Raw genomic sequence first — 25,826 nt, 5'->3', positions numbered from 1 at the left:
TTAGTCGGAGGGTCGAGGGGGCGCTGTACTGACATGGCAACTGCTGCCTCAACTGCTGATTTTCTGGCAGCGCTGAGTCTGCTCCTAACTCCGTGTCGTTTAAGTAAACATATGTTTCTCTCCATGTTGGCCTTCTATCCACATTGAAACGGCGTTTTCGGGCAAGGAAAACGTAGCTTTTTAAAATAAAAAAAAGTGGATCAGTATGAATTGTGGAATGTGAAAATGGACCCTGGTCGAAGCATCTTACGTTTTGCTGGTGCGCAGAACAGGGAGAATTTTGGAGAACGAAAAAAAAAGCCCTGTTTTCCAATACAAAAAAAAATAAATATACACACACACACACACACACACACACACACACACACACACACAGTACAGACCAAAAGTTTGGACACACCTCATTCAAAGACTTTTCTTTATTTTCATGACTATGAAAATTGTAGATTCACACTGAAGGCATCAAAACTATGAATTAACACGTGGAATTATATATGGACTTATATACATAACAAAAAAGTGTGAAGCAACTGAAAATGTCATATTTTAGGTTCTTCAAAGTAGCCACCTTTTGCTTTGATTACTGCTTTGCACACTCTTGGCATTCTCTTGATGAGCTTCAAGAGGTAGTCACCTGAAATGGTCTTCACTTCACAGGTGTGCCCTGTCAGGTTTAATAAGTGTGATTTCTTGCCTTATAAATGGGGTTGGGACCATCAGTTGTGTTGTGCAGAAGTCAGGTGGATACACAGCTGATAGTCCTACTGAATAGACTGTTAGAATTTGTATTATGACAAGAAAAAAGCTGCTAAGTACAGAAAAACGAGTGGCCATCATTACTTTAAGAAATGAAGGTCAGTCAGTCCGAAAAATTTGGAAAACTTTGAAAGTGTCCCCAAGTGCAGTCACAAAAACCATCAAGCGCTACAAAGAAACTGGCTCACATGCGGACCGCCCCAGAAAAGGAAGACCAAGAGTCACCTCTGCTGCGGAGGATAAGTTCATCCGAGTCACCAGCCTCAGAAATCGCAGGTTAACAGCAGCTCAGGGAATGGACATTAGACCAGTGGAAATCTGTGCTTTGGTCTGATGAGTCCAAATTTGAGATCTTTGGTTCCAACCACCGTGTCTTTGTGCGACGCAGAAAAGGTGAACGGATGGACTCTACATGCCTGGTTCCCACCGTGAAGCATGGAGGAGGAGGTGTGATGGTGTGGGGGTGCTTTGCTGGTGACACTGTTGGGGATTTATTCAAAATTTAAGGCATACTGAACCAGCATGGCTACCACAGCATCTTGCAGCGGCATGCTATTCCATCCGGTTTGCGTTTAGTTAGACCATCATTTATTTTTCAACAGGACAATGACCCCAAACACACCTGCAGGCCGTGTAAGGGCTATTTGACCAAGAAGGAGAGTGATGGGGTGCTGCGCCAGATGACCTAGCCTCCACAGTCACCGGACCTGAACCCAATCGAGATGGTTTAGGAGTGAGCTGGACCGCAGAGTGAAGGTAAAAGGGCCAACAAGTGCCAAGCATCTCTCGGGGAACTCCTTCAAGACTGTTGGAAGACCATTTCAGGTGACTACCTCTTGAAGCTCATCAAGAGAATGCCAAGAGTGTGCAAAGCAGTAATCAAAGCAAAAGGTGGCTACTTTGAAGAACCTAGAATATGAAATTTTTCAGTTGTTTCACACTTTTTTGTTATGTATATAAGTCCATATATAATTCCACATGTGTTAATTCATAGTTTTGATGCCTTCAGTGTGAATCTACAATTTTCATAGTCATGAAAATAAAGAAAACTCTTTGAATGAGAAGGTGTGTCCAAACTTTTGGTCTGTACTGTATGTGTATATATATATATATATATATATATATATATATATATATATATATATATATATATATATATATATATATTACAGTGAGGAAAATAAGTATTTGAACACTCTGCTATTTTGCAAGTTCTCCCACTTAGAAATCATTTAGGGGTCTGAAATTTTCATCGTAGGTGCATGTCCACTGTGAGAGACATAATCTAAAAAAAATCTAGAAATCACAATGTATGATTTTTAAACTATTTATTTGTATGATACAGATGCAAATAAGTATTTGAACACCTGAGAAAGTCAATGTTAATATTTGGTACAGGAGCCTTTGTTTGCAATTACAGAGGTCAAACGTGTCCTGTAGTTTTTCACCAGGTTTGCACACACTGCAGGGGGGATTTTGGCCCACTCCTCCACACAGATCTTTTCTAGATCAGTCAGGTTTCTGGCCTGTTGCTAAGAAACACGGCGTTTGAGCTCCCTCCAAAAATTCTCTATTGGGTTTAGGTCTGGAGACTGGCTAGGCCATGCCAGAACCTTGATATGCTTCTTACAGAGCCACTCCTTGGTTATCCTGGCTGTGTGCTTCGGGTCATTGTCATGTTGGAAGACCCAGCCTCGACCCATCTTCAATGCTCTAACTGAGGGAAGGAGGTTGTTCCCCAAAATCTCGCAATACATGGCCCCGGTCATCCTCTCCTTAATACAGTGCAGTCGCCCTGTCCCATGTGCAGAAAAACACCCCCGAAGCATGATGCTACCACCCCCATGCTTCACAGTAGGAATGGTGTTCTTGGGATGGTACTCATCATTCTTCTTCCTCCAAACACGTTTAGTGGAATTATGACCCAAAAATTCTATTTTGGTCTCATCTGACCACATGACTTTCTCCCATGACTCCTCTGGATCATCCAAATGGCCATTGGCAAATTTAAGACGTGCCTGGACATGTGCTGGTTTAAGCAGGGGAACCTTTCGTGCCATGCATGATTTCAAACCATGACGTCTTAGTGTATCACCAACAGTAACCTTGGAAACAGTGGTCCCAGCTCTTTTCAGGTCATTGACCAGCTCCTCCCATGTAGTTCTGGGCTGATTTCTCACCTTCCTTAGGATCATTGAGACCCCACCAAAGTGAGATCTTGCATTGAGCCCCAGTCCGAGGGCGATTGACAGTCATGTTTAGCTTCTTCCATTTTCTAATGATTGCTCCAACAGTGGACCTTTTTTCACCAAGCTGCTTGGCAATTTCCCCGTAGCCCTTTCCAGCCTTGTGGAGGTGTACAATTTTGTCTCTAGTGTCTTTGGACAGCTCTTTGGTCTTGGCCATGTTAGTAGTTGGATTCTTACTTATTGTATGGGGTGGACAGGTGTCTTTATTCAGCTAACGACTTTAAACAGGTGCCATCTAATTTAGGATAATAAATGTAGTGGAGGTGGACATTTTAAAGGCAGACTAACAGGTCTTTGAGGGTCAGAATTCGAGCTGATAGACAGGTGTTCAAATACTTATTTGCAGCTGTATCATACAAATAAATTGTTTAAAAATCATATATTGTGATTTCTGGATTTTGTCTTTTAGATTATGTCTCTCACAGTGGACATGCACCTACAATGACAATTTCAGACCCCTCCATGATTTCTAAGTGGGAGAACTTGCAAAAAAGCAGGGTGTTCAAATACTTATTTTCCTCACTGTGTGTGTGTGTGTGTGTGTGTGTGTGTGTGTGTGTGTGTGTGTGTGTGTGTGTGTGTGTGTGTGTGTGTATATATATATATATATTTTTTAATTTGAACTTAATTTTATATTTTAGAAAAATAGAGCAATAGTATGGAAACACAAATATTTTTCAATGCTCAGTGTTCTTTTTCTTTTCCCCACAGACCTGAAAATCACTCAAATAAAATTCCATACTTTCTCATACTTTTCCAAAATGCATAGGAACCCTGAGCACTGATAAAGTTAAATAGTGAACCAAGTAAAAAACAAATGAAATGAGTGATCATTTTTTCTGTGAGTAAATGGCCTATAACCAGACATAATGAAATAGAAAAAATTTTATAAAAAAAATTATACCAGTAAGACATATTATTGAAGTGTTCTGTGAACTGGGTGAGATTCGGGCTCTTCTCTTCATTCTGTTCTTTTGCCCACAACAGGACTTCAGGGATCTGCAGACAGAGGATTTGTGTGTTTATGTGATTTGAGTTACATAAACATAAACAAAAGTTCAAGTCTGTATTTATTGTGTATAAAAGAATGTTTTTAAATATTGTGAAATGATATTTTGGTCATATTGCCCATCCCTACCATAACGATCTTTACTCCTAAAAAGCATCTACCTCTATTTTGTAGAACAGCTCCGCGTCCAAAAGAGTGAGCTGATCTGCGATCTCGTGGCTACGGAAGTCATGAAGTGTACCGGGTCTATAAAGAGCGCATGACGTCAGATGGTCAGGAACGAAACACAAGCCTTTCTTTCCAATACAAGTCTATATTACTATATGCAAACAACAGTGTGCAAATCTCAGCAAACCATGACACTCCGGTGTGTGTGTTTACCTGGCTGCAACGCTGCGGGCAGCTAGCGTCTTCATCGAGTTAGTGTAGCTAAGCAACCTCTTCTGCTCCACTTTCTCCAGAACGTTCTTGCGGAGGACACGGGCCAGACTGAGCTCTCCGCAACGCACCAGACTGATCACCAGGTCCATCAGCTGCTTCAGAATGTCTTCTGTCAGCTCCACCAAACTGGCATGCGCAAACACACACACACACACACACACACACACACACACACACACACACACCCTTTACTAACAAGAGTCAAACTGCATTACTAGGATTCGGTTGTCTGTACAACTTTTACATAAATAGGAAAATTAAAAGAGTAAATGTCATGCAGCCAGATGCAGTTGTTATCACTCGGAATTGTGACCACATCCTGATTACTTTTCTTTTTTTCCCATTAAAAACACTATGTACTTGTTTTGCATTTAAAGTTATTTTCATTGTTGCAAAACAAGTTACTTCCTCTTATAAGTTTGCATGTTTAGCCGCAGAGAAACTTAAAAACTGTGTGAAAATTCAATTCTTTTTCTGACAAAGCGCTGATGCTGAAGACCTTTTTAGAAAAATGATAAATAAAAAATACCTATCAATAAACTCATGCTTTTTAAGCACGTTAAAGTGACACTCAGCTATACAATGTGAACAATATTGTATTCTGCATAGCAACTACAGAAAGTGCATGGTTTGTACCTGGAACATTCTTTAAAGTTAGGGATGTTACTATGCACTCGGACATTCGGCGAAAAAATTTGACTCCGCGAATCAAGTGAGTTGAGATGTTAAACGAATTGCAATACACTTTTTTAACTGTATGGGGCTGAAGCTGTATATACAGGTTTTCTGCAGGTTTCACCAAGTCAAATTTAAGACAATTTAGGACCTTTTTAAGACCATTAAGAAGGGAAATTAAGAACTATATAATCCGGCAAAAACGCACACAAATACGTTGTTAGAAACTGGCCTAAACCAAACACTGAATTAATACAGCAAATTATATTTGGACTAGAGAAAGAAAGATCTACAACACCACGGAAACAAAAGAATAAATAAATAAATCCATTGTAAAGTGCTGCTGGAGAATTTCAATGAGCATTAGAGGTAGCATTACATGGAAATCGGACAATAAAGGCCTGTTTTAAATTAAGACCTAGAACAGAAAATGTAAGACTTTTTAGTGCCTAAAATTTAGATTATGAATTTTATTTTTTATTTTTAAGTCTCTGTGGAAACCCTGTATATTGCAACTTTGATTTACAGGCTTGCAAACCTACAACAGCAAATGAATTCTACGTGTCTACGTGTTCGCTTTCAGAAGACTAAGAATTAAAGCATTGTGGCAGTAACAGAAACAAAAACTGTGCAGATACTGCAAGATGTTAATATACACTAATAGCACAACAAACAAGTCAAAACCACAGTGTGCAGCTCCAGTCTCCTCACTCTGCATGTATAAAGCGATTAATAGCCCAAACCACACTGACAGGCGGATCTGCATCCCCCTCGCAGTGATGAGGACAAGAGCCAAAGAGATGACGAGGCGCACTGGGGTTTTCATTGTAAAAAAATATCAGGCTGTTTTCTGATGTAGAAAACGGAGGATTTCTTTTGTTGGTACGATTTGTTTTATTTGATTTCGGATTCGTTTTCAAACTTCGATTGAATTTTGCTACAATTTGTATTGGATCTAATTAAAAAAAAAAAAAACGCTTTGTGAATCATATCGCACTGTGAGTGGAGTTGGTCGGTCATTTCATCCCTTGCTGGACCTACATTCAGAAATGAATTAGCACCTTCTGTCCACACAGATTAGAGAATTTAGCAGTGCTAATAACCAAAATGCTGTGTTACAAGACTTTGATAAGTTTAAGACTTATTAATTCTTTACTCACCAAAGTTCATCCACGACACGCACCAGCACGAAGAAAGTGTTTTTGCTGACTCGCTTCTTAATGTTGTCTGAACTGTGAGAAAATTTTGTATATGTGTTGGGTGGTTAAGGAAAAACCCCCACAAAAAAACACCTTATTTCAACGGTCACAAGCAGAGACGTGCTATTCTCGAGTGTTTATTATCTGAAATAACAAGCAGTTATAGCAGTTATTTTTAAAATCACATCTTGGGTTTATTTCAAAGAGAAGCAGAACGTGCGAACACGCGGCACCATGCGGTGTTTCGCGTTCTGCTCTGAATCCTCTAATATGGAAATCTGGTTGTATTCTACAATCAGGTTTTTTCCACGCAGCACTGAAAGGATATCTATAGTGGAGCTTTTTAATGAGGTCCTCTGGGGTTAAAAACGTCCTGTACGTCGTCAGGAAGGCTTCACAGTACAAAACAAGATCTGCCGGAAAGAACGCAAACTTCATTAACATCAATAATACATGAGCCTACATGCTTTCCTACAATTCTTTTCACTCATAATTGCTTCTTTTTCCTCAAATTGTTTAGGAGGAAAAAACCCTAATATTTAAGAATACAAGCATAACTCTTGCTCTTCACCAGGGGGTGCTATTAGCCCATAAATGATAACAGGAGGTTCTCATCAGGTTTCAGATTACTATGTATAAGCTACGTACATTTTCCATAGTACACAACAGAGCTTAGAAAAATCAGAGTGCACAAAAGAAAGCAGGAATGTATTTGTGCATACAGGGAAAAAAAAAAGGCTAAATCATATGATCCATGCACAATAAAAGACAAGAGACTATTGTACTATATACTAGCAAGCTAAAGATATACAGTGGATCTGGAAGGTATTTACCGCACCTCACACATTTTCCACATTTTTTTATGTTACAATTCTGCAAACAATACCCCATAATGACAACATGAAAGAATTTTGTTTAAAATCATTGCAAATTTATCGTACATAAGTATTTACAGCTTTTGCCATAACATTCGAAATTGTTTTCACCGATCATCCTTGAGATGTTTCTACAACTTCATTAGAGTCCACCTGTGGGGAATTCAGTTGATTAGACATGATTTGGAAAGGCACACACCTGTCTATATGAGGTCCCACAGTGCATGTCAGAGCACATATCAAGCCATGAAGACTAAGGAATTGTCTGTAGGCCTCCGAAACAGGATTGTATCGAGGCACAGATCTGGGGAAGGGTGCAGAAAATGTTCTGCAGCATTAAAGGGCTCTTTTACGACTCTTTTTAGAGCGGCCAAACTGAGCAATTGGGGGAGAAGGGCTTTAGTCAGGGAGGTGACCAAGAACCCGAGGGTCACTCTGAAAGAGCTCCAGCGTTTCTCTGTGGAACCTTCCAGAAGAACAACCATCTCGGCAGCACCCCAACAATCAGGCCAGACAGAAGCCTTCTCAGAAAAAGGCACATTACAGCCCACCTGGAATTTACCAAAGGGCACCCTGTAGGACTCTCAGATCATGAGAAACGAAGACTGAACTCTTTGGCCTGAATGCCAAGCATCATGTTTGGAGGAAACCAGGCATCGCTCATCACCTGGCCAATACCATCCATAATGCTGTGGGGATGTTTTTCAGTGGCAGGAACTGGGAGACGAAATCAGGATTGAGGGAAAGATTAATGCAGCAATGTCCTAAATCCGTGATGAAAACCTGCTCCAGCATGCCCTGGACCTCAGACTGGGGTGACGGTTCATCTTCCAACAGGACGACGACCCAAAGCACACAGCCAAGATAAAAAAAAAAAAGGAGTGGCTATGGGACGACCCTGTGTATGTCCTTGAGTTTCCCAGCCGGAGCCCAGACTTGACCCTGATTGAACATCTCTGGAGAGATCTGAAAATAGCAGTGTACCGACGCTCCTGATGGAACTTGAGAAATTCTGCAAAGAAGAATGGGAGAAACTTCCCAAACGGCCCCAGAAATAGGTGTGCCGAGCTTGTAGCATCATACTCAAAAAGACTTGAGGCTGTAATTGGTGCTTAAGGTGCTTCAACAAAGTATTTAGCAAAGGATGTAAATTTTTATGTACATGTGATTTTTTTTTTTTATAAATTTGCAAAGATGTCAAACACACTTCTTTCACGTTGTCATTATGGGGTATTGTTTGTAGAATTTCGAGAAACATATTGAATTTAACCCATTTTGGAATAACGCTGTAACATAAAATGTGGAAAAGTGAAGCACTGTGAAGACTTTCTGGATGCATTGTAACAAAAAATTAGCAAGAGACCATATACATAAGCCACTTGCTTTAAAAGCACAAGCACAAACAATATTTTCAGCCACGCTTAAATGTTAACGCAACCTGATTGTTTTGGCTTTTACTATTTTTGCATGTGCCTGAACATTGCCAAAGTCCAAATCCTAAACGTGAGACCTCGAAACATGTGCTAGGAACTCAATAACTGGCATAAAACCACAGCAACTGTAAACAGCTATGCTTTACTGCTCTAAACAATGGTTTCAAAATGAGAACAGAAAAGACAGCTTTTAAATTAGCATACACCAGTTATTGTCAACCGTTTGTGAAAGTTTGTATTGAAAGGTGATTGAGTTGTGGGCGTGTATGACCAAGTATTAAGAGCCCAAGCACAAATGCATTAAAGTAGATTTTGACTGGAAATTCCAAATAGGAAAAAGGCCAGTTAGGACACTAGAGTCTACATGAGAGATTCATTTACCTACCGTGATAGTCCTTACAGCTCAAAAGTGTTGCATAACCCTAGGCTTCCCTGTGCATTCACCTCACAAACTTTACATCCCATAATATGCTTGAAAGCAAAGAGCAATGTAATGCAAATCGTCTTTGTCAAAGAGAACAGTACATCCACCGAGTCCAATCTACACCACCCCCCCCAAAAAAAGAAAGGAACTCTGCACTCGTTCTCAGATATACATGCATATGCACGTAGACAATAAAAAGCGAGCTCATGCGCACGCACATTCCCAAACCGATGAAAATCGGTATTACCTGTTTCTGTTGCATGAACTAATAAAATGTCCTTTGATCCAGCTCGGACATCTGGTCCATCATCGCTCTGTTTCAGAGATAATAAATAAACAAATAAAAATGACAAATACACATCTGTAAAACTTTAGCATAGTTTGTGTGATACAAACTGTAGGCTGTATAGATTGAGGTTAGAGACAAGCAAAAGCATGTCTATAAATACACTTTGTGAGGACAGATGTCTGATTCTGCACACTTGGGGTGGGGGATGTGATATCTGCAGCTACTTTGACCTCGCAGCATTTTACACACATTTCCATTACTGGCCTGCATAAGTATTAGGGGTGAAATGCCTGTATCATGTCTGTATATGTATCTATTTTTGTACCTGTATTTTCCTTGTAAAAGTTGATATAAATCTTGGGGGAAAACTGACAAGGCAAAAGTTTAGAGGTAAAAATGTCAGTACCGTCATCATGGTCAATTAATTCTGGCTCGGACATTTCCTCAACCTCAGCTACCTCACTGCAGTTTAAATAAAGCTGAGAGTTTAACGGTATTGAAACCATACTTTCGTTGTTACTATATTAGTTTGTACCTGCTAATGTTATATTCTAATGAATTTTAACAGTTCCCAACATATTACAAAGTTGTATCACCATGACCAGGTAGTTACTAACAATGCTTCGAGTCTGACATTCCTTCGAGACGACACTACAGAAAAACCAAAAAACGTGCTCTTATGTATCTAATACCTGCACTTATAAATTGCCATATAAACCTGTCTAGTATTTTCTTATATGTGGTGGAAGTAACATTCTGAATCGCATTAGAACTGCAGGTCTCTAACATGGCCAACAGGTGACACTGCTGAGACAAAATTCCTCCTTATTTACAGCTACGTGAGAACACGTAAATGGATAATAAATCACACTGACAAGACAAGAGCCAGTTCTCGCACACCATCCAGTTGCTTTCCAGATGTGAAGTGTTAAAATACACCCATGAATCTAAGAGCGAGGTTTGGACAGGGTGTTACCTCTTGCTTTAGTGTGATGCGGGACATGATCTCATTATGATCCACCAGCGACAGCTCGTCCAGCTCCTCTGAGCTCAGGTCTGACTCTACACACTTCTGTTTCCAGCTAAGAGAGAGCAAAAAAGAGGGGGAAAAACCAGACATATTTTAAAAGGTAAGGTTAGCTGTTGATATAAACATAAATAAATAAATGAATAAAAAAACAGGAGTCTGGAAAATTTTAGCACAAAGAACTCCCAATTTTCAAAGATTTCTTGAACATTTCCCTGTAACATACTCTCTTACCGAGAGCTGATCAAATTACCAATTTCATGATGTTGAACCCTATGGCCTGAAAAGTGTACAAAAGAAATCAGACACTCCCTGGCTCATGGGCAAAACGTCTGAGGATATTTTATTAAAAACAATGTGCATTGTTGCTCTGCTCCCATCTGCAACACTTGTTCGGATCGAATGGAAATTCGCTTGCACTATACTCAAGCTCAGCACATGCTTACTTTCTGTAAAATTTATAAGCATTTTCCAGCTTGTAATAGTGCATCACTGTGTGCTGTAATCCTGCGTAGTAACACCCAGAATAGCGGCGGTTCTATTGTTAGCTGAAGCTCACCTGTCCGAGTCAGTCGGCTCCTTGTTGTGATCCGAGGCAGAGTCCTGGAGCGAGTCCTCCGTGCCGCAATTGGGGTCCTGCAAACAACACCGTCATGTTAAAGCAACAACGCTAACTCGCTGCGTTTGTGCTTGCACTCCACAAATCAAACACACGGAGAGAAACACATAAAATAGAAAGGGGTCAGGTCAGGGAATTAAACGTGTAGCTGTGATTTTTTACTTGGCAGCACGTCAAGAAGAGAAATGTCTCAGGAACAAGACGAACATAGAAAAATACGCTATGCTGAGCGGGTTTCTGGTGATGGAGCTATGACATCAATCTGCCTACTTTCACACCCCTGAGATCAAGGCACGATGTCGTCTGCCAATCTCAGTGTGTAAAGCATGTAAATGGATAAGGAGCCTGTCAGTCAGCAGAGACTGTGTATATATTCAAACAGCACTGGTTTGAAAAACTTCAAAACCATCTAATGCACCATGCAGGTGTAGAGAATGTAAATTTTCTATTCAAAACCATAACAAAAAAAAAAACCTTGATTTCCAACTGTCTTATAGCCGTGAGCTGATTGGTGATGAAAATAGGATGTTGAGAGAGATTCCATATTGTAGTGGTTAATAAATTAGATCAGTTAAATGCTGAAAAACAGAATGGGCTTTAATGAGGCAGAAGATAACTGACTAGTTCAATTGAGAATCATGTTGCTCTTTACTCCATATAAAGTCAGAATTCCTGCTTAGCTGGAAAATTCGACTCTATATGCAACAATGTAATAACCTTTTTAACTAAGGGTTGAGAAATAAAGATATAGGGTGCTTTTTAGTAACTCTGTTAGTAATGAAACATGCAAATGCACAGTAGCTGCTACAACCTGGATTGTGTGGACCAAAAAAAAAAAAAAATTTGATTTACACCATAACTGTCATTTCAAACACCACTATCAGTGTTTTACTGGTGTCTCTCCCTATTCAAAACACTATATTGGACAAAAAGTTTGTGGACACATCCTAAGTCCTCATTTAGTCCCAATTTTCTATAAGCACCTCTACTTTTCTGGGAAGATGTTCCACTAGATTTTTGGAGAGTGCTTGTGGAGATGTGTGCTCAGCCACAAATTTGTTCAGCGTTCCAGTTCAAAATAAATAAACAAACACACACACACACACACGCACACGCACACGCACACACGTACACACACACACGTACACACACACACGTACACACACACACGTACACACACACACGTACACACACACACGTACACACACACACACACACGTACAAACAAACACACACACGTACAAACAAACACACACACACACACACACACACGTACGTACAAACACACACTTTTTTGGTAACCACTTATAACTGACTAAGTTAAGAAACATAAGTTTAGCTACCAATGAGATGAAATTAAATAAAGGCTACAAACCAAACACAAAACTGGTTGAACAAAACGCTGAACAAAGTTATGACTTAAGACAGCAACAGCTATTGCAGCAATTTTCTGGCCATATGCATATGACCATAAAAGAAATTCGGATAGAACAATGAATACAATACAATAGTTAAAGTCTTGCCCGTGATGATACGATCAATAATGTGACTGTTAGGAGACCCAAATGAAAGATATTGGATTAAAATTGGGGGGGGGGGGGGATATATGGCATATGCGTTACCATACAGATCCTTATTCTAGAGGAAAAAGATCGTTCCGAAGTTTAACACAGGCTTATTGTTTGTGTTCCATAGAGGGTTGTTCTAGTGCAAATAAGACAAAAAATGCTGCAGCACCCTCCACCCAGGTTACCCAGGCTGCAGAATACAAACAATGACTCTCCAGGGTGCATGAGAGGAACACGAGTGTGACACAAGCAGCACACACCAAAGCACAAGGGTAACAGCTCGGGGGTTTTTGGCTGCAAATTGCTGCAGCGAGGCTAATGCCACTTACACCGTTTGCGAGCGGCAGGTCTCCGTTGGTTTGGCTGGATAAATACAGACTGAAGTACCCAACCTCGTCACTAGCACTCTACAGAAAGAAGGAGCAGAGGCGGAGAGGCGTCAGATAGAAAGCAGAAGCGCGAAGCAGGCTTAGAATCCCACCCCAACACACAATGGACTGGACTGCAGACTTCAAATAGTAATAGAAACTGAGTGAAAAAGAAAGAAAGAAGTAGCCCATAAAAAAGAAGAAGAAAAAAAAACAGCACCGCAGGAAGTGCTAACACAGCTGGTTGAAATCGTTTAGCGGTAATGTGCAGGGGCCTCACACATCAGTCAATATCCGAATGAAGAATTAAATATTTACATTTACGCCATTTTGGCAGATGCCCTTATCCAAAACGACTTACAATTATCACATTTAAGCAACTGAGCAGAAATGGAGTTAAGGGCCTTGCTCAGGGGCCCAGAAGTGGCAACTTAGCGTGGCTGGGATTTGAACTTGCGACCTTCAGAGCTGAAGTCGAATGCTTTAACCACTAAAGCTGCCATCTCCCCTTATTATGCTCAAATCAATTACAGATCTATAAACTTGATCAACATTAAAGGTTTTAAATATCATCATTTGATATACTGATTGGGTAAATTTTTTTTCTTTAATGACCACTTTGCATAGGGAATTCCTTTGCCGAATGCCTAAGCAAAAGTGTAAAATGAACAAACCCCCCGATTTCGTTCTACTTTTACGTATTTCCACGTCTGATCGGTTTTCCCAGGCTGCCATGCTTAATATTTGCGATGGTAAACAGATAAAGCCTAAATAAAAAATATTGACGACACAGTCAGCATTCTTCCAATCCTGAGGTGACTATTGTGATATAGCAGTACACATACAAGGGCATTCTGCCCTACTCTTGACTACTTAATCATCTACATCTACTACCTGGACCAGTCAGTATGAGGTAACAATATAGAAATACAGTGCTTACAATGTCTATGTGTGTGTACTTTTAGCAAAGGGGGCAAATTACAACCAGCTTCCATGGAAAAACCATGACACTATGTTTGATTTCCAGAATACTACCGAATTTTAGCAAAACTGAAAATAATCTGACAGATACAGTATCGCCATGACGACCAAACCAAAATTTTGTGCTTGTGAAATCTCGGAATACGCGATGGGGTCATTTCAATCTGGGAAATATATAGGACCCTTGCCTGTCCCCTCGTCCAGTACAGACATGTCGTGGGTGAAAACCATATACTAGACATCAGTCACACATCCACTAAAGCATCATATTTCCCATCAAGTCAAAACAGGGAAAAATTCCGACATGAATCATGTTCACTTAAAGCCGTCGTTACGTCAGTATGCGAATCCTGTTGGAGCGTGCCTAAACACAAGCCCAGGGGTGGAAAAGGAAAAACAATTAACCTTCTGGTTAAATTTATCCAGACAAACTCTGAATCACCTCAGCGCAAGGTTCTCACTTTCTCATGGCTCGGGAACGCTTATATCTCTCCGAATACAGACTGCGATGTTGAGATTGATAAGATATAATGTAACTGCGTCCGTGTGTGGCGGTGATTCATATGAAAAAGAAAAGAAAAAAAGAATGCGCCTCTATTCCCGTATTGTGTGTGTAGTGTGAATAAGTCCACTGAATAAGTGTCTACAAGTGGAGACATGTCAGTCACATCTTACACTCTCCTGCTTTACTCAATAAATTACAGCTTTTCTAATTCCATGGCATTTGTATGACCATCTTTTTGAATTTCAGCCTCCTGGCCATTGTAGAGCTTATTGTTTTCTCCGCTTTAACACACCACATAAAAAAAAAACCAAAAAACAAAGAAAGCCTTGTTCATCATGGGTTCAATTGGTACCAAATGCAAACAGCTATGAAATAGCCATTCATAAATATATATTTTAGAAAGTAGAGTTTGTCAAGCTAAATTTAATTAAAGTTACATGCTAGAACAACTGTGTGGGCGTGTCGGATTGCACAATGATTGCCAGCAGCGCCTCCACAGCAACGCAAAAAACTTGTAACCGTGCTAGTAACCATGCAAAAATCCACAAAGATAAGTAGTGTGCAAGTACTATTGCACCTTACTTGCACACCAAACATACGTTCTCCTTGTTATCCTCAGTCTTCCTTTTTTTCTTTCAAAAATACCTCTTGCTAATGTCATATTTAAATAATCATAATTTATTACAAAAAAGTATATTTTATAATATATATATATACACACACACACACACACACACACACACACACACACACACACACACACACACACACACACACACACACACACACACACACACACACACACGCAGGCACGCACACAGGTGATCAAAATTAGAGAACAATTTATAAGCAATTGAACAATTCTGAAATAATGAGCCATAGCAAGACATGTTGGTTGTTCCAAATCTGTGATTTCAAGAATATTAAATCTTTACCACATCACAAACTCATTCAAGTTCGCCAAGAAGGCTGGTCGTCTACGGAAGACAAACACAAGAGAGGACAGGATACTGCGGAGGATCTCAATGGGTAATCGTTTCCACACTGCAGCTGGAATTGCTCACCAGTTCAGCGCGGAACAGGGTAAGGATCTGTCTCGTCATACAGTGTCTCGACGTTTGAGAGCATTTGTACTGAAAGCCCACTCTGCAGTGACCAAACCTCTCATTAGCAGAAAGAATCAAAAGGCTAGACTAAGCATGATGTGTGGACAGAGGAGAACTGGTCCAAAGTTCACTTCAGTGATGAAAGCAAGTTTAATTTATTTGGGTCTGATGGGAAACATTATGTTCGGCGACAAACTGGAGAAAGACTGAACCCAGTGTGTAAAGAAGTCAGTGAAAAGTGGAGGAGGAAGTGTCATGGTTTGGGGCATTTTTTCTGCAGCAGGAGTTGGGCCTCTTATACAGCTACATGGCACAGTAAATGCAAAATGTTTATCAGAACCTTCTTCAACTACATATGGTTCCTTCCCTGCGGTTATCACCCAATCAGACTGCAGTGTTCATGCCACACAGCAAAACAGGTAAAGCAGTTTCTTAAAACTGAAAACATTGAAAGAATGACATGGCCTGCCCAGAGTCCTGATCTCAACCCAATAGAGAACCTCTGAAAAATCCTTGGTGACAAAGTTATGGCCAAGAAACCCACTACAGTCACCAAACTGTGGAGGAGACTGGAAGAAGAGTGGACCAAAATCACACCAGAGCAGTGTGAGAGACTAGTGCTGTCCTGTGGCCGCAGATGTGCTGAAGTCATTCAGGAAGGCCTGTACACTTCCTACTAATTGCTGACTGTTGTAACCTTCAGAAAAAATTTTTTTAATCTTTTTCCATGCTACAGTCATTGTAGTTCTCTAATTTTGATCAGTGTGTTTTCTGCAAAATAATGTATATATATATACACACACACACACACACACACACAAAGTTAGTACGGAAGTGAAAGTGCGAGTATGAAGCAGACCGGACTTACCGTGGCAGCAGGAGGAGAAGCCGGGCAGCCCAGAGAGGAGCTCGAGGCGGACAGACTGAGCGCAGTGTCCACCTCAGCGGAACCTGAGCCTCCACCTTGCTGAAGCTGGCACGACAGAGAGGAAGAGGAGGATGAAGAAGGAGATGCAGAGTGAGAGGAGGCCTGGGACAGGAAAGCAGTGGAGAGAAGAGGAGATTAAAGAAGAAGAGGAGGAAAGCAGAATTTGCATGGCAGTAATTTAATCGGATAAGCTGGAAGTTTTCGAAAAATGAATGCAAATGTGCCAAAATAGTTTAAAGGCAGAGGCTGCTGAAAGAGAAGAAAGAGTGTTACAGGGTTATGAGGAGAAAAGACAAATTTTTATAGATTAATGTTATAGTCAGAGGAGAAAAACAGAAGGATAACCCACACAACAATACAACTGCAATCCCACTACAATTTAAATGAACTGTCTGATTAATTTAAATATATTTTGGTTAATATTTTATCATTTCATAAATTCACTTATCATCACTACGAATTGATTTACATATCTGAGTAAAAATAAATAAATAAATATGGGCTGTTACAGGAAAAATCATTGCCAGCAGGGTGTTGTGACATAACAGCACCCATCATGTTTTTATTCCTTTTACACCACTGCAGTTGGACAATTAAGCCATTTGTTTTAATACTTAAGCGATAGTACAGTTAGAGGGACATTTGGTACTTTTAATTCTTTCATAGTTACGTTGTAGCATGTCCATAAAACTCATTGCTTGTTATAACAATAACATATATTCGTTAACTTTCAAGTAACAATAATTTCACTCAAAGTTAGTTTTAGAAAATCTTTAATAGATGGTCAATGTTTCTGATCAATCAGCTCTCTTTAAATCAATTTAAATAACAAGCAAGCTGAATTTGCCAACACATGATTTAACCTACACACACACACCTGTGTGTCTTCCTGCTGACACACTGAACCTTTAACAATAAGCACTAAAGCACAAGACAGGTCACAAGGGAGATGAAAATAACCCAAAACAATATAAACAGGTCAGCATTTTTTTATTGCAAAGATGCAATGGCCAAATTGTGCAGAGCTCAGCAATCTGCTTAGTGTACTGAAGGTCAGTCTTATCCTGAATTTCACACACACATCAGAAGTGAATAGAAAAGACAGGATACTCGGGATTATTCTAGCGTCTCCCTCTGCAAAAAGTAAATCACCACTTTAAGCCAAACTTCTAAACACGAGATAACTGACTGTACATCTCCTTTATCCTGGAGGATTGTGCTCTAGATTACTGTAGTGTGCAAAAACAAACATTACCCAATACATAAAGTTAAAAAGAATAAAAGAATAAAACAACCAACCAAACAAGGAAACCTCACAATTATATCCCAAATAAACACAGGACACTCAGATATGCAAGGAATACCTAACATGATTGCACCACCGTATATAACATTATATTTTTTATGAATATCTGGAAAGTAATTAAATACGTTGTATCTGTTTAGAGCTACATTTTAAGTTATGGATAAACCAATGAAAATAGTTAATACAGATGACTTATAAAAGCAATAATCACTTTTACCCCTCGCCTGTAATCCTCTGTCTTTATACCAATAGTAATAATATAAATATATTGTAATCAGGTTTCATTCTTACCAAGAAATAAAAATACTTTAATGGCAAAGAAAAAAATGGTCATAAAGCAATGATTCTAAAGACTTCTGTTATAGATGTTAAACATGTCATTCAAAAAACCTTACCATCTCATCAATTTAATGTTAAATGTAAATGTTTTTAAATCGGTTTATTATTAACTGGATGCACTATACGAACAAATGTATTTTGACACCTGACTTTTCCAGCCATATTGGGTGCTTCAAGTTGTTTTCACACAATTAGAGGCACACACTTGTATAGGATGTCTTTGGGTGCAGAAGCATTAAATTTGACCTTCACTTTAACTAGATGACTCAAACCTGTTCCAGCATGAGAATGCCCCCTGTGCCCAAAACCAGCTTTATGAAGATATGGTTTACATGGGTTAGAGCAGAAGATCCCAAATTGCCTGTTATAAAGCTCTGACCTCAACCTTATTGAAAAGTACTGGGATGAATAGGAACTCTGACTCCTCACACAACATCAGTTCCCGACTTCACTAACACCCTTGTGGCTGAATGATGACAAATCTCCACACACACACACACACACACACACACACACACACACACACACACACACACACACACACACACACACACACACTCCAAAATCTAGTAAACATCTCTCCATAAGAGTGGTGGCTATTATACCAGCACATGGTGAATTTAGTGTAAAAAAAGAATGTTCAAAAAGCACATATGGTGAGGTGTCCACAAACCTTTGTCTACATAGTGTATGTGAACGGTGCATTAGAAAGAATGCATTAACACAGAACAGTGGTTTGGCTTTTATCCAGAATTGAGCTTGAACCACCTCCCCTGGGCTTGATGGCTTGAGCTTCTCTATAGAGGTTCAGCTCTTATTTTTCTGTACTTCACTAAGGGACTAATTAGAAAGTGTCTACACACACACACACACACACACACACCTGATATGTTCACAAACAACTACACACACCCAGAACCTGAGTCAGGAAGATGATGAAATGGATAACAGACTCATAATTGGAAAGGAAAAAAAAAAAAAGCAATGACACATCAGCAGTGCGTCACATCAGCCAGCGCAGTCTGAGCTTAATGACATGGTAATCCAAGGCAAAATAAGCATGATTAAATGCATAACTGCTGTTTACAGAGGGAGGGAGCCAACACACCACTGTGCAGAAGTGTGGAGGAGAACAAATGAAGGTTGTGCAATAACTACTGCTGTCAGAAATCACAAAAGTTATATACATATAATTCATTTTTAAATATGGAATTAAATCAAAATCATGTGAAAAAGATATGCTCAAGTAATGTTTATGTCTAGGCAAATGGGATTATAAATGTAGAAGTGAGCAGGTTATCAATCAGCACAATGAGAGGAGTCTTATTACTGTTAATGATTTTATAATTCTGATTTATATAGACTAATACACGGATACATTTGAGTTCCTGAGCCTGAGTCGAAGTGTTTGTGTGTACATTTGGAGTGATCAGTATGACAGTATGATGTTCCTGTGAAAGGAAAAGAGACCGAGTGTGTGTGTGTGTGTACACTATGTAGAACTCACCAGCTGCCTCTGTTTGGGTGGGAGTGCCGGAGGAGGGAGGAGCTCATGCACGGAGTCATTGCTGCTGAACGAGTCGTTGAAGCCGTACACTTCCTGTATCAGCCGGTTGCGCTGCTCATAGATGCTCTCGCTCTGTGGCGTCTGGTAGAAAACGGAAGGCTGTGGTTCCGAATAATCCTCCATAAACTGCATGTACTTCAGGACTGCGGGATATTAAGCGGAAGGTGTTGGCAAAAGCGCACTTTCACTTACAAAGCACGCACTTCCCTTTCTGACTCACTCACTTACCCAGGCAGTGACCCACATTTAATGCCTTCCACAGAATGGAGGTCAAAGTAACAAGAGGATCATAAACTGCAGCCAAATCACCCATGTTTCATTCCTGTGCCACTGATAATTTATAGATCATATTATGCTAGGCTTCTTATGGTCTCCCTTCAGACCAATAACATGCTGTAGGTTATCACGTCTAATAGAACATACCAAAAACTTTACAAGTGGAAAAAAACATTGTTTGTAAACTGCTCTATTAGACAGCACAGTCAGTATGCAGAGTATTACATCATTGCCAACAATTCACCCCTCTACTCCACCCAAACAATGTCTGCTTAGAGAGATGCTTGATGTGAGGTCATTTCCTGTGTGTCAACAGTTACGCCTCAAACAGGCAGTATTCACATGTTGTTGCAGAATCCACCACTTATGCCATATGACCTCATGCTAGAGCTAACATTTCTGTAACCCATGGGGAGGAAAAAAAAAAAAAACGGGTGGAAAATTCTGTGGAAATCATACTGGAGCTTCGGCATACAATAGTGTCTATGACAAAACTAAATATTCAAACAATTCATAATTCTGCTGTACCAAAGGATCTGGCACCATTCTTTGGGCCAGTATTGAAAGGTACCAGTTATAGTGTGTAAGGTAGCTGACTAAATTGGACAACAAATTAATGCCGCTTGTGGGCGGAGCTAAAAGCACTGTTCACTGTCCATTGCTTATACATACGATCAATAAACAAACCATGAAGAAAAAACATTTGAACGAGAGAGAGCTCTTAAGTTAAACAAAAATATGGAAAGTGTGAAAATGGAACTTAAGCGCTAACCATCAAAAACTATATCACACATTTAGCACACTTATCTCGCTCAAAACACAGAGTATTTGCCACTTCCTGGACCTTGAATTGAGCTGGGTAGGAGCAGCTAGATCAGGTCCAACTTTACCCTATGAACTTGCAGCTTTGAATGGAAAATGCTGCAGAAATTATGCTGGAATTGGGGAAACACACTTCTCAATCCTGTAGGTGGTTCAGTGTTTTACATGACTAACAAGTAGCTAAAGGTCTGCAGGTGTGCTGCCTTTAAACCCTAGAGCGAGGCATTTAAATCCCAAAAGGCTCCTATGGTGCAACTGCTGTTATAACCATTTAACCAGGGTGTCTTGATAAATGATTAAACATTCCCATTGAAATTAAAGCCTCCTTTTTTTTTTTCTTTATATTTCTACAAACACTAACCTTCAATGAATTATGGAAAGAAAATGATTTGTGCAGAACTGCTGCTACCGAGAAAATTCAACTGAAAGCTCAAATACTCACTGTGTCTGCTCTTTTTCTCAGGTAGAGGGGGAGGAGATTGAGACACGGACGCATTCTCAGAGGAGACAAAGTCCGCCCCGTATCCGACCACAGGGGCGAAGAGAGGGATCAGAGGGAACGGCGGCACGGGCATTTCCTCGTCTGTGACGTTGTCGTAGTGGGAGTGTAGGCGCTCGTATCCTGTTCGAGGTGTCGAGCCATCAAAGGGGATCTGCTGGTTGCCGCTGCGCCGCTTCTTTTGCGGCAGAGCAGGTGGTGTGATGAGAGTGTGATGAAGAGGAGCGGTGGAGTGATTGAGAGAGAGAGAACCATAGTGAATCTGGCCTGGAGATGGTGAAGAAGACTGCTCCCGATGAGACTCGGGGAGAGGGCTGAGACAGCTTCCGGCAGGCAGAGCGATCTGATCGACACTGGACAGGTCTTCTCTAAGGAAGTCATAGTCTGGGTCGTAGCTCTCTGCTGTATCTGAATAAGGAAAACCAGACGACTGTTAGCAAAGCGAATATTTCCAAAAGGGAAAAAAAAAGTGGGGTTTGAAAAATAAAATGGCCTACCCAGCGTCTCACAACTAGTGTTGCGAGAGCACTGCCCACTGTCCTGCTCAAGAGAGGACAGCTGCTCGTCTGATTTGCTCAGTTTACCCATGCTACCGCAAGGAGAGCTGCGTGGTGACTCGCCACCATATGAATGGCTACCACCGGAAAAACGCCGCTGTAAACCATCTGCATCATAGTCCTAAAGATAAAGGTGATGGTGATGCATTCAAGAATAGATTACATAAGGTTGCACATGTTTTAACATTGTATGGTTGCATTATTTTTTTTCTTTCTTGTCTATGAATAAAGTAAGAAAGTAAACACAGTAAATTTTAATAAATCACATAACTACAGAAAGCATATTTAAGCAGAAATAGCTGCCATTATGTAAGCACCTGTTTGCCGATGCCAATAGGAAGACTCGACCCACTTGTGGCACGGCTCATCGGAGCAACAACAGCGACTCGGGTAGGAGATGGCGCTGACTGGCGCTTCTTAGGAGGAAGAGCTGGTGGACTAAAGAGAGAGAAAAAAGCACGTTTAACTAGACTTATTGATTATTGTTATATAAAGCTGGGAAAACTAAAATGCTCAGTCATCACATCAAATACTAACAATGCCAACAACAGTACTGTGTATATAAGAAAAGAAATGTGTTAATCAGGTATCAAGTTAAAATTGGAAACTATCATTATTAGCGCATACTAAAGCACTTCTTGTTTAGAACTTTAATATATTAAAAACCTTTGCCAGCTAATGATGAAATGTTTCTATGTTTCCAAATGTCACAAGCGTGTAAAAAAAAAAAAAAAAAAAAGAAGTGCAAAATGAAGAATTACTTTTCTGTAGAAACGCGATTAGAGAGAAAACGGATCTTTTCAGTTTTAATGAATAAGGGGAAAAAAAATCAGCCAAATATGATAACGTCAGATCCGGTTGTATAGATATAATCTTAAGAAACCTTCATGTAACTTCAACCCCCTGAATGTATTACTGGTTAAAGGAAATGTTTTTCTTTAATGCTGAAACTATCACCACTGCTATCTCCTCACACATTCATTCAGAAGTGCACCACACAGTCCTCCAGACAGACGAGTAATTAAAACGACAGTCTTCATTCCAGCCTTAATGTCTTCCACAGAGACATCTGGTTCAAATATAGCTTCACTTTAAAACACAGTCAGATGTGCAGCTAGATACGGCAATTCGTTCCACTGTTTATCACTGACCGTGCTGGAAATAAATACCCCCCTCTTTCTTGCAGTAAAGAGGAAAATGCTGGACCGGGTGCTGTTAAAACTCTCATTGCTCGTTTTCAGAAGTGACAGCAGGAACACTGCAGCAGCATGTGCACTAAGTCAAAAAGGGCAAACTTGATAATGTATGCCTTTGCATTTCCAACAAAATATCCAGAAGGCAAGTATTCAGTTTCCAGCTCAATTCTGTTTTATTTGTAAAGCACTTTTTAACAATGGATGCCACCACAAAACAGAAGTAATGTGAAATTAGAATTCCAGATGTGACAGTGGCAAGCAAAAACTCGGAGAGAAAGATAAAGGGAAGCCACACTCATAATGAAGCCCACACCCGATAGGGAAGCCGTCCAATAAGGAAACCAGCCTGATCAGTGTCACAGAAGCCAATAGTGAGCGTCTATGAGATCACGTATGCAGAAGAGGGTGAATAGTGTTCTTTCCCCAAGTGTCTTAAGCTGCCCTGAGAGGCACAGCAGCCTGAAATGACTGGCTTCAGAGGAAGAATGTGCTAGATCTCAGCCTCCCATCCCACCCAACCATGTGATAGGGAGAGCTATGAGGAAAAAAAACAAATAGGTTAAAAGTACACTTAAGTTCGGTTATAAATGAATCATTCAGGATTATTATGTGTTCATTAATTGTGTCCACTGTATCATGTACCGTTCCCCCTACACAGAAAGGTTACACACCCTATTACAAGAAAATGACTTTTAAGAAGAGCAAAAAAAAAAAAAAGAAAAAAAAGAAAACACAAAAAAAAAAAATTACCCCAAGTGTTTGTCAGAGGAAGTGTAGAACAGACACTCGGGCGTCTCTTCACCTCTACAAAAGCACAAGTTCTAAAGAACCACTCTATATATAACACCCTGCTTCACACCTTCCCATTTACACTTCTTGTGAGCAGTTCAAGTGAAAGCAGCTTGTATTCTCCTGGAGAGAATGCACTGGGCAGAGCCTCCCTCGCGTCAAACCGCGTATAGAGAAACCAACGAGCAATCAATGTGTCCAAATACAGACAAAGCTGCACGAGAACATCGGATGATCATCTGCAAATACATTTGGCTATGCAATCTGCCCAAATATGCGAAGGAAAGCAACAGCAGTTGCCGCATTTTTCCTTCATGAGCAGACAGTGAGAGACAGTGGGCGCTGTGAATCAGAGCCAGCTCACTCACCAATGCTCGGGCACTTTGAGGCCAGGGAGTGGGGGCTTGGGAGGTGCTGCTTCTTCGGCAGTGGGGGCATCAGTCAGGGCCTCGGTGGAACGACTAAGTGCAGAGGAGTTTGTAGAGCTCTCATCTTCCGTCTCTATAACTGGAGGCTCTGGAACACTGCAATGACCAGAATCGTGTCGATGCATCAAGAACGTGCAGAAATAATTAGACAATGTGCAATGAGTTTGCTATAGTTATAAAGAATATTCTCATGGGACATGCAGAAAATGTTAGGGACAAATAGTGTTAATTTTTCTTGGGTTTGTGCAGCATTAGGCTGTTTGACTTATTATAAGTAGATCAATAGATCTGAATCATCACAATTCTTCGGCTTGAAGCCACCAAGAATCCTGAGGTAACACTGATCATGATGCTGCCACAGTGGGGTTGCCAGGTTTATACTTATGCAAAGCATCATATACAAGGCTGTAAGATGTTGGAGATCACCTCTCTGGGCTGATGACTGATGGGACATTTTTGGCTGTGGGTGATGTCGGGGAGGGGAGCTGCTGTTTCTCCAAGACCAGCTTCACCAGTTCCTGCAGGAAACCACAGACAGCAGCATTACAGACCATGGAATTGACACTTTTCAGGACACAGAGTGGAAAAATCAGGTCTGCTAGAGAGGTGTCCTATAAAAGTATGAACAAATAATGAATAAATGAATGTGGTGATGATGGTGATGCAATACCTTCACCCCATCCAGTACTGCTTTGATGATGCTAGTAACATTTGCAACAGTGTCCTTCTCTTCCAGGTCCACTCCCTCTAGCATCACCTGATCAGACCAGCAGATGAGGTTGGCCAGACTCTGATACACTCGGTTGAGACAGGATGACACTGAGGAACTGCACAAAGACAAACTCAAAATTTTATACCCCAAAGAAAAAATATAGCCAAAGACTCAATAAATCAATTAAAATCATAGCAAGCACGGAATCTGTGGCCTTGGCCTAGACAAGTGGCTCACAGCTGGAACAAATGAATCTTTATGAACCTTCAAATATGGGAGAATTCAAAAAAAAGCATAAAAAAAAAAGTCCCCACCTTTTCTGAATCTTGGGGTCAATCTGCACTACAGACATGATCGCCTCCAACACCTGACTGGCGGAGCCTGGAAGCATCTCCAAAACTTTTCGGTCCACCACCATCTTATCGATTATCGTCTTGAAGTAACGCAAGGCACTGACCACTTCTTTCTCTTTTTCCTCCAACTGACTAAGATGCTGAAGGCAGAAAACGTGGGGGTGGATTAAAAGGTCAGCAAAGAGCACACAAGTCACAACAGCCACAGCGCTGATGCAGTGAACACAAAGCTACCTTAGTTTCTTGCTTCTCAGGAGTCTTCACAACTCGCTCTATTGAAGGCTTTGATGTTTTCTTCGACGAATGTACTCTTTTTGGCTTGGGGGAGCTAAATCTATCTATTAGCCTCATTGTGAAGGTTTGTAGGTTGGAGCGCTGAGAGTCTGAGAGGCACAGAGAGACAGCAACAGAGAGTGTTAGAAAAGTTCAAAGAAGTAAAAAGAAAAACAAAAAACAGGGAACAAAAAAGAACAACATACAGGAATGTTTCAGTGTATTTCCAGCAGCAGCAAACAAATTAGCTGCAAAGC

The 25,826-nt window shown here is 40.4% G+C and overlaps 1 protein-coding gene across 2 annotated transcripts in view; it reads right to left on the bottom strand.

Annotated features, from left to right (window-relative positions):
* rapgef1a (Rap guanine nucleotide exchange factor (GEF) 1a) overlaps positions 1 to 25,826 on the bottom strand; it is a 32,764-nt gene that overhangs the window by 3,057 nt on the left and 3,881 nt on the right. The window contains exons 2-19 of one of the 2 annotated variants that reach the window (XM_083553501.1): positions 25,531 to 25,679; positions 25,258 to 25,436; positions 24,902 to 25,058; positions 24,658 to 24,749; positions 24,172 to 24,327; positions 22,136 to 22,256; positions 21,759 to 21,939; positions 21,205 to 21,669; positions 19,605 to 19,807; positions 16,393 to 16,554; positions 10,937 to 11,013; positions 10,327 to 10,432; positions 9,309 to 9,375; positions 6,658 to 6,742; positions 6,291 to 6,383; positions 4,396 to 4,581; positions 4,176 to 4,260; positions 3,910 to 4,004 (exon numbers count right to left, since the gene is read on the bottom strand). In XM_083553501.1, the coding sequence (XP_083409627.1) occupies positions 3,910 to 4,004; positions 4,176 to 4,260; positions 4,396 to 4,581; positions 6,291 to 6,383; positions 6,658 to 6,742; positions 9,309 to 9,375; positions 10,327 to 10,432; positions 10,937 to 11,013; positions 16,393 to 16,554; positions 19,605 to 19,807; positions 21,205 to 21,669; positions 21,759 to 21,939; positions 22,136 to 22,256; positions 24,172 to 24,327; positions 24,658 to 24,749; positions 24,902 to 25,058; positions 25,258 to 25,436; positions 25,531 to 25,679 (2,659 nt within the window). The remainder of the gene's footprint in view (positions 1 to 3,909; positions 4,005 to 4,175; positions 4,261 to 4,395; positions 4,582 to 6,290; positions 6,384 to 6,657; positions 6,743 to 9,308; positions 9,376 to 10,326; positions 10,433 to 10,936; positions 11,014 to 16,392; positions 16,555 to 19,604; positions 19,808 to 21,204; positions 21,670 to 21,758; positions 21,940 to 22,135; positions 22,257 to 24,171; positions 24,328 to 24,657; positions 24,750 to 24,901; positions 25,059 to 25,257; positions 25,437 to 25,530; positions 25,680 to 25,826) is intronic. The other variant, XM_083553502.1, reaches the window with a different exon arrangement.

Source organism: Silurus aristotelis, assembly GCF_946808225.1.
Source record: "Silurus aristotelis genome assembly, chromosome: 11".
NCBI classification, from domain to species: domain Eukaryota; kingdom Metazoa; phylum Chordata; class Actinopteri; order Siluriformes; family Siluridae; genus Silurus; species Silurus aristotelis.
Note: the sequence above shows the minus strand (reverse complement) of the source record. Positions and strands in the feature narration are given on the sequence as shown.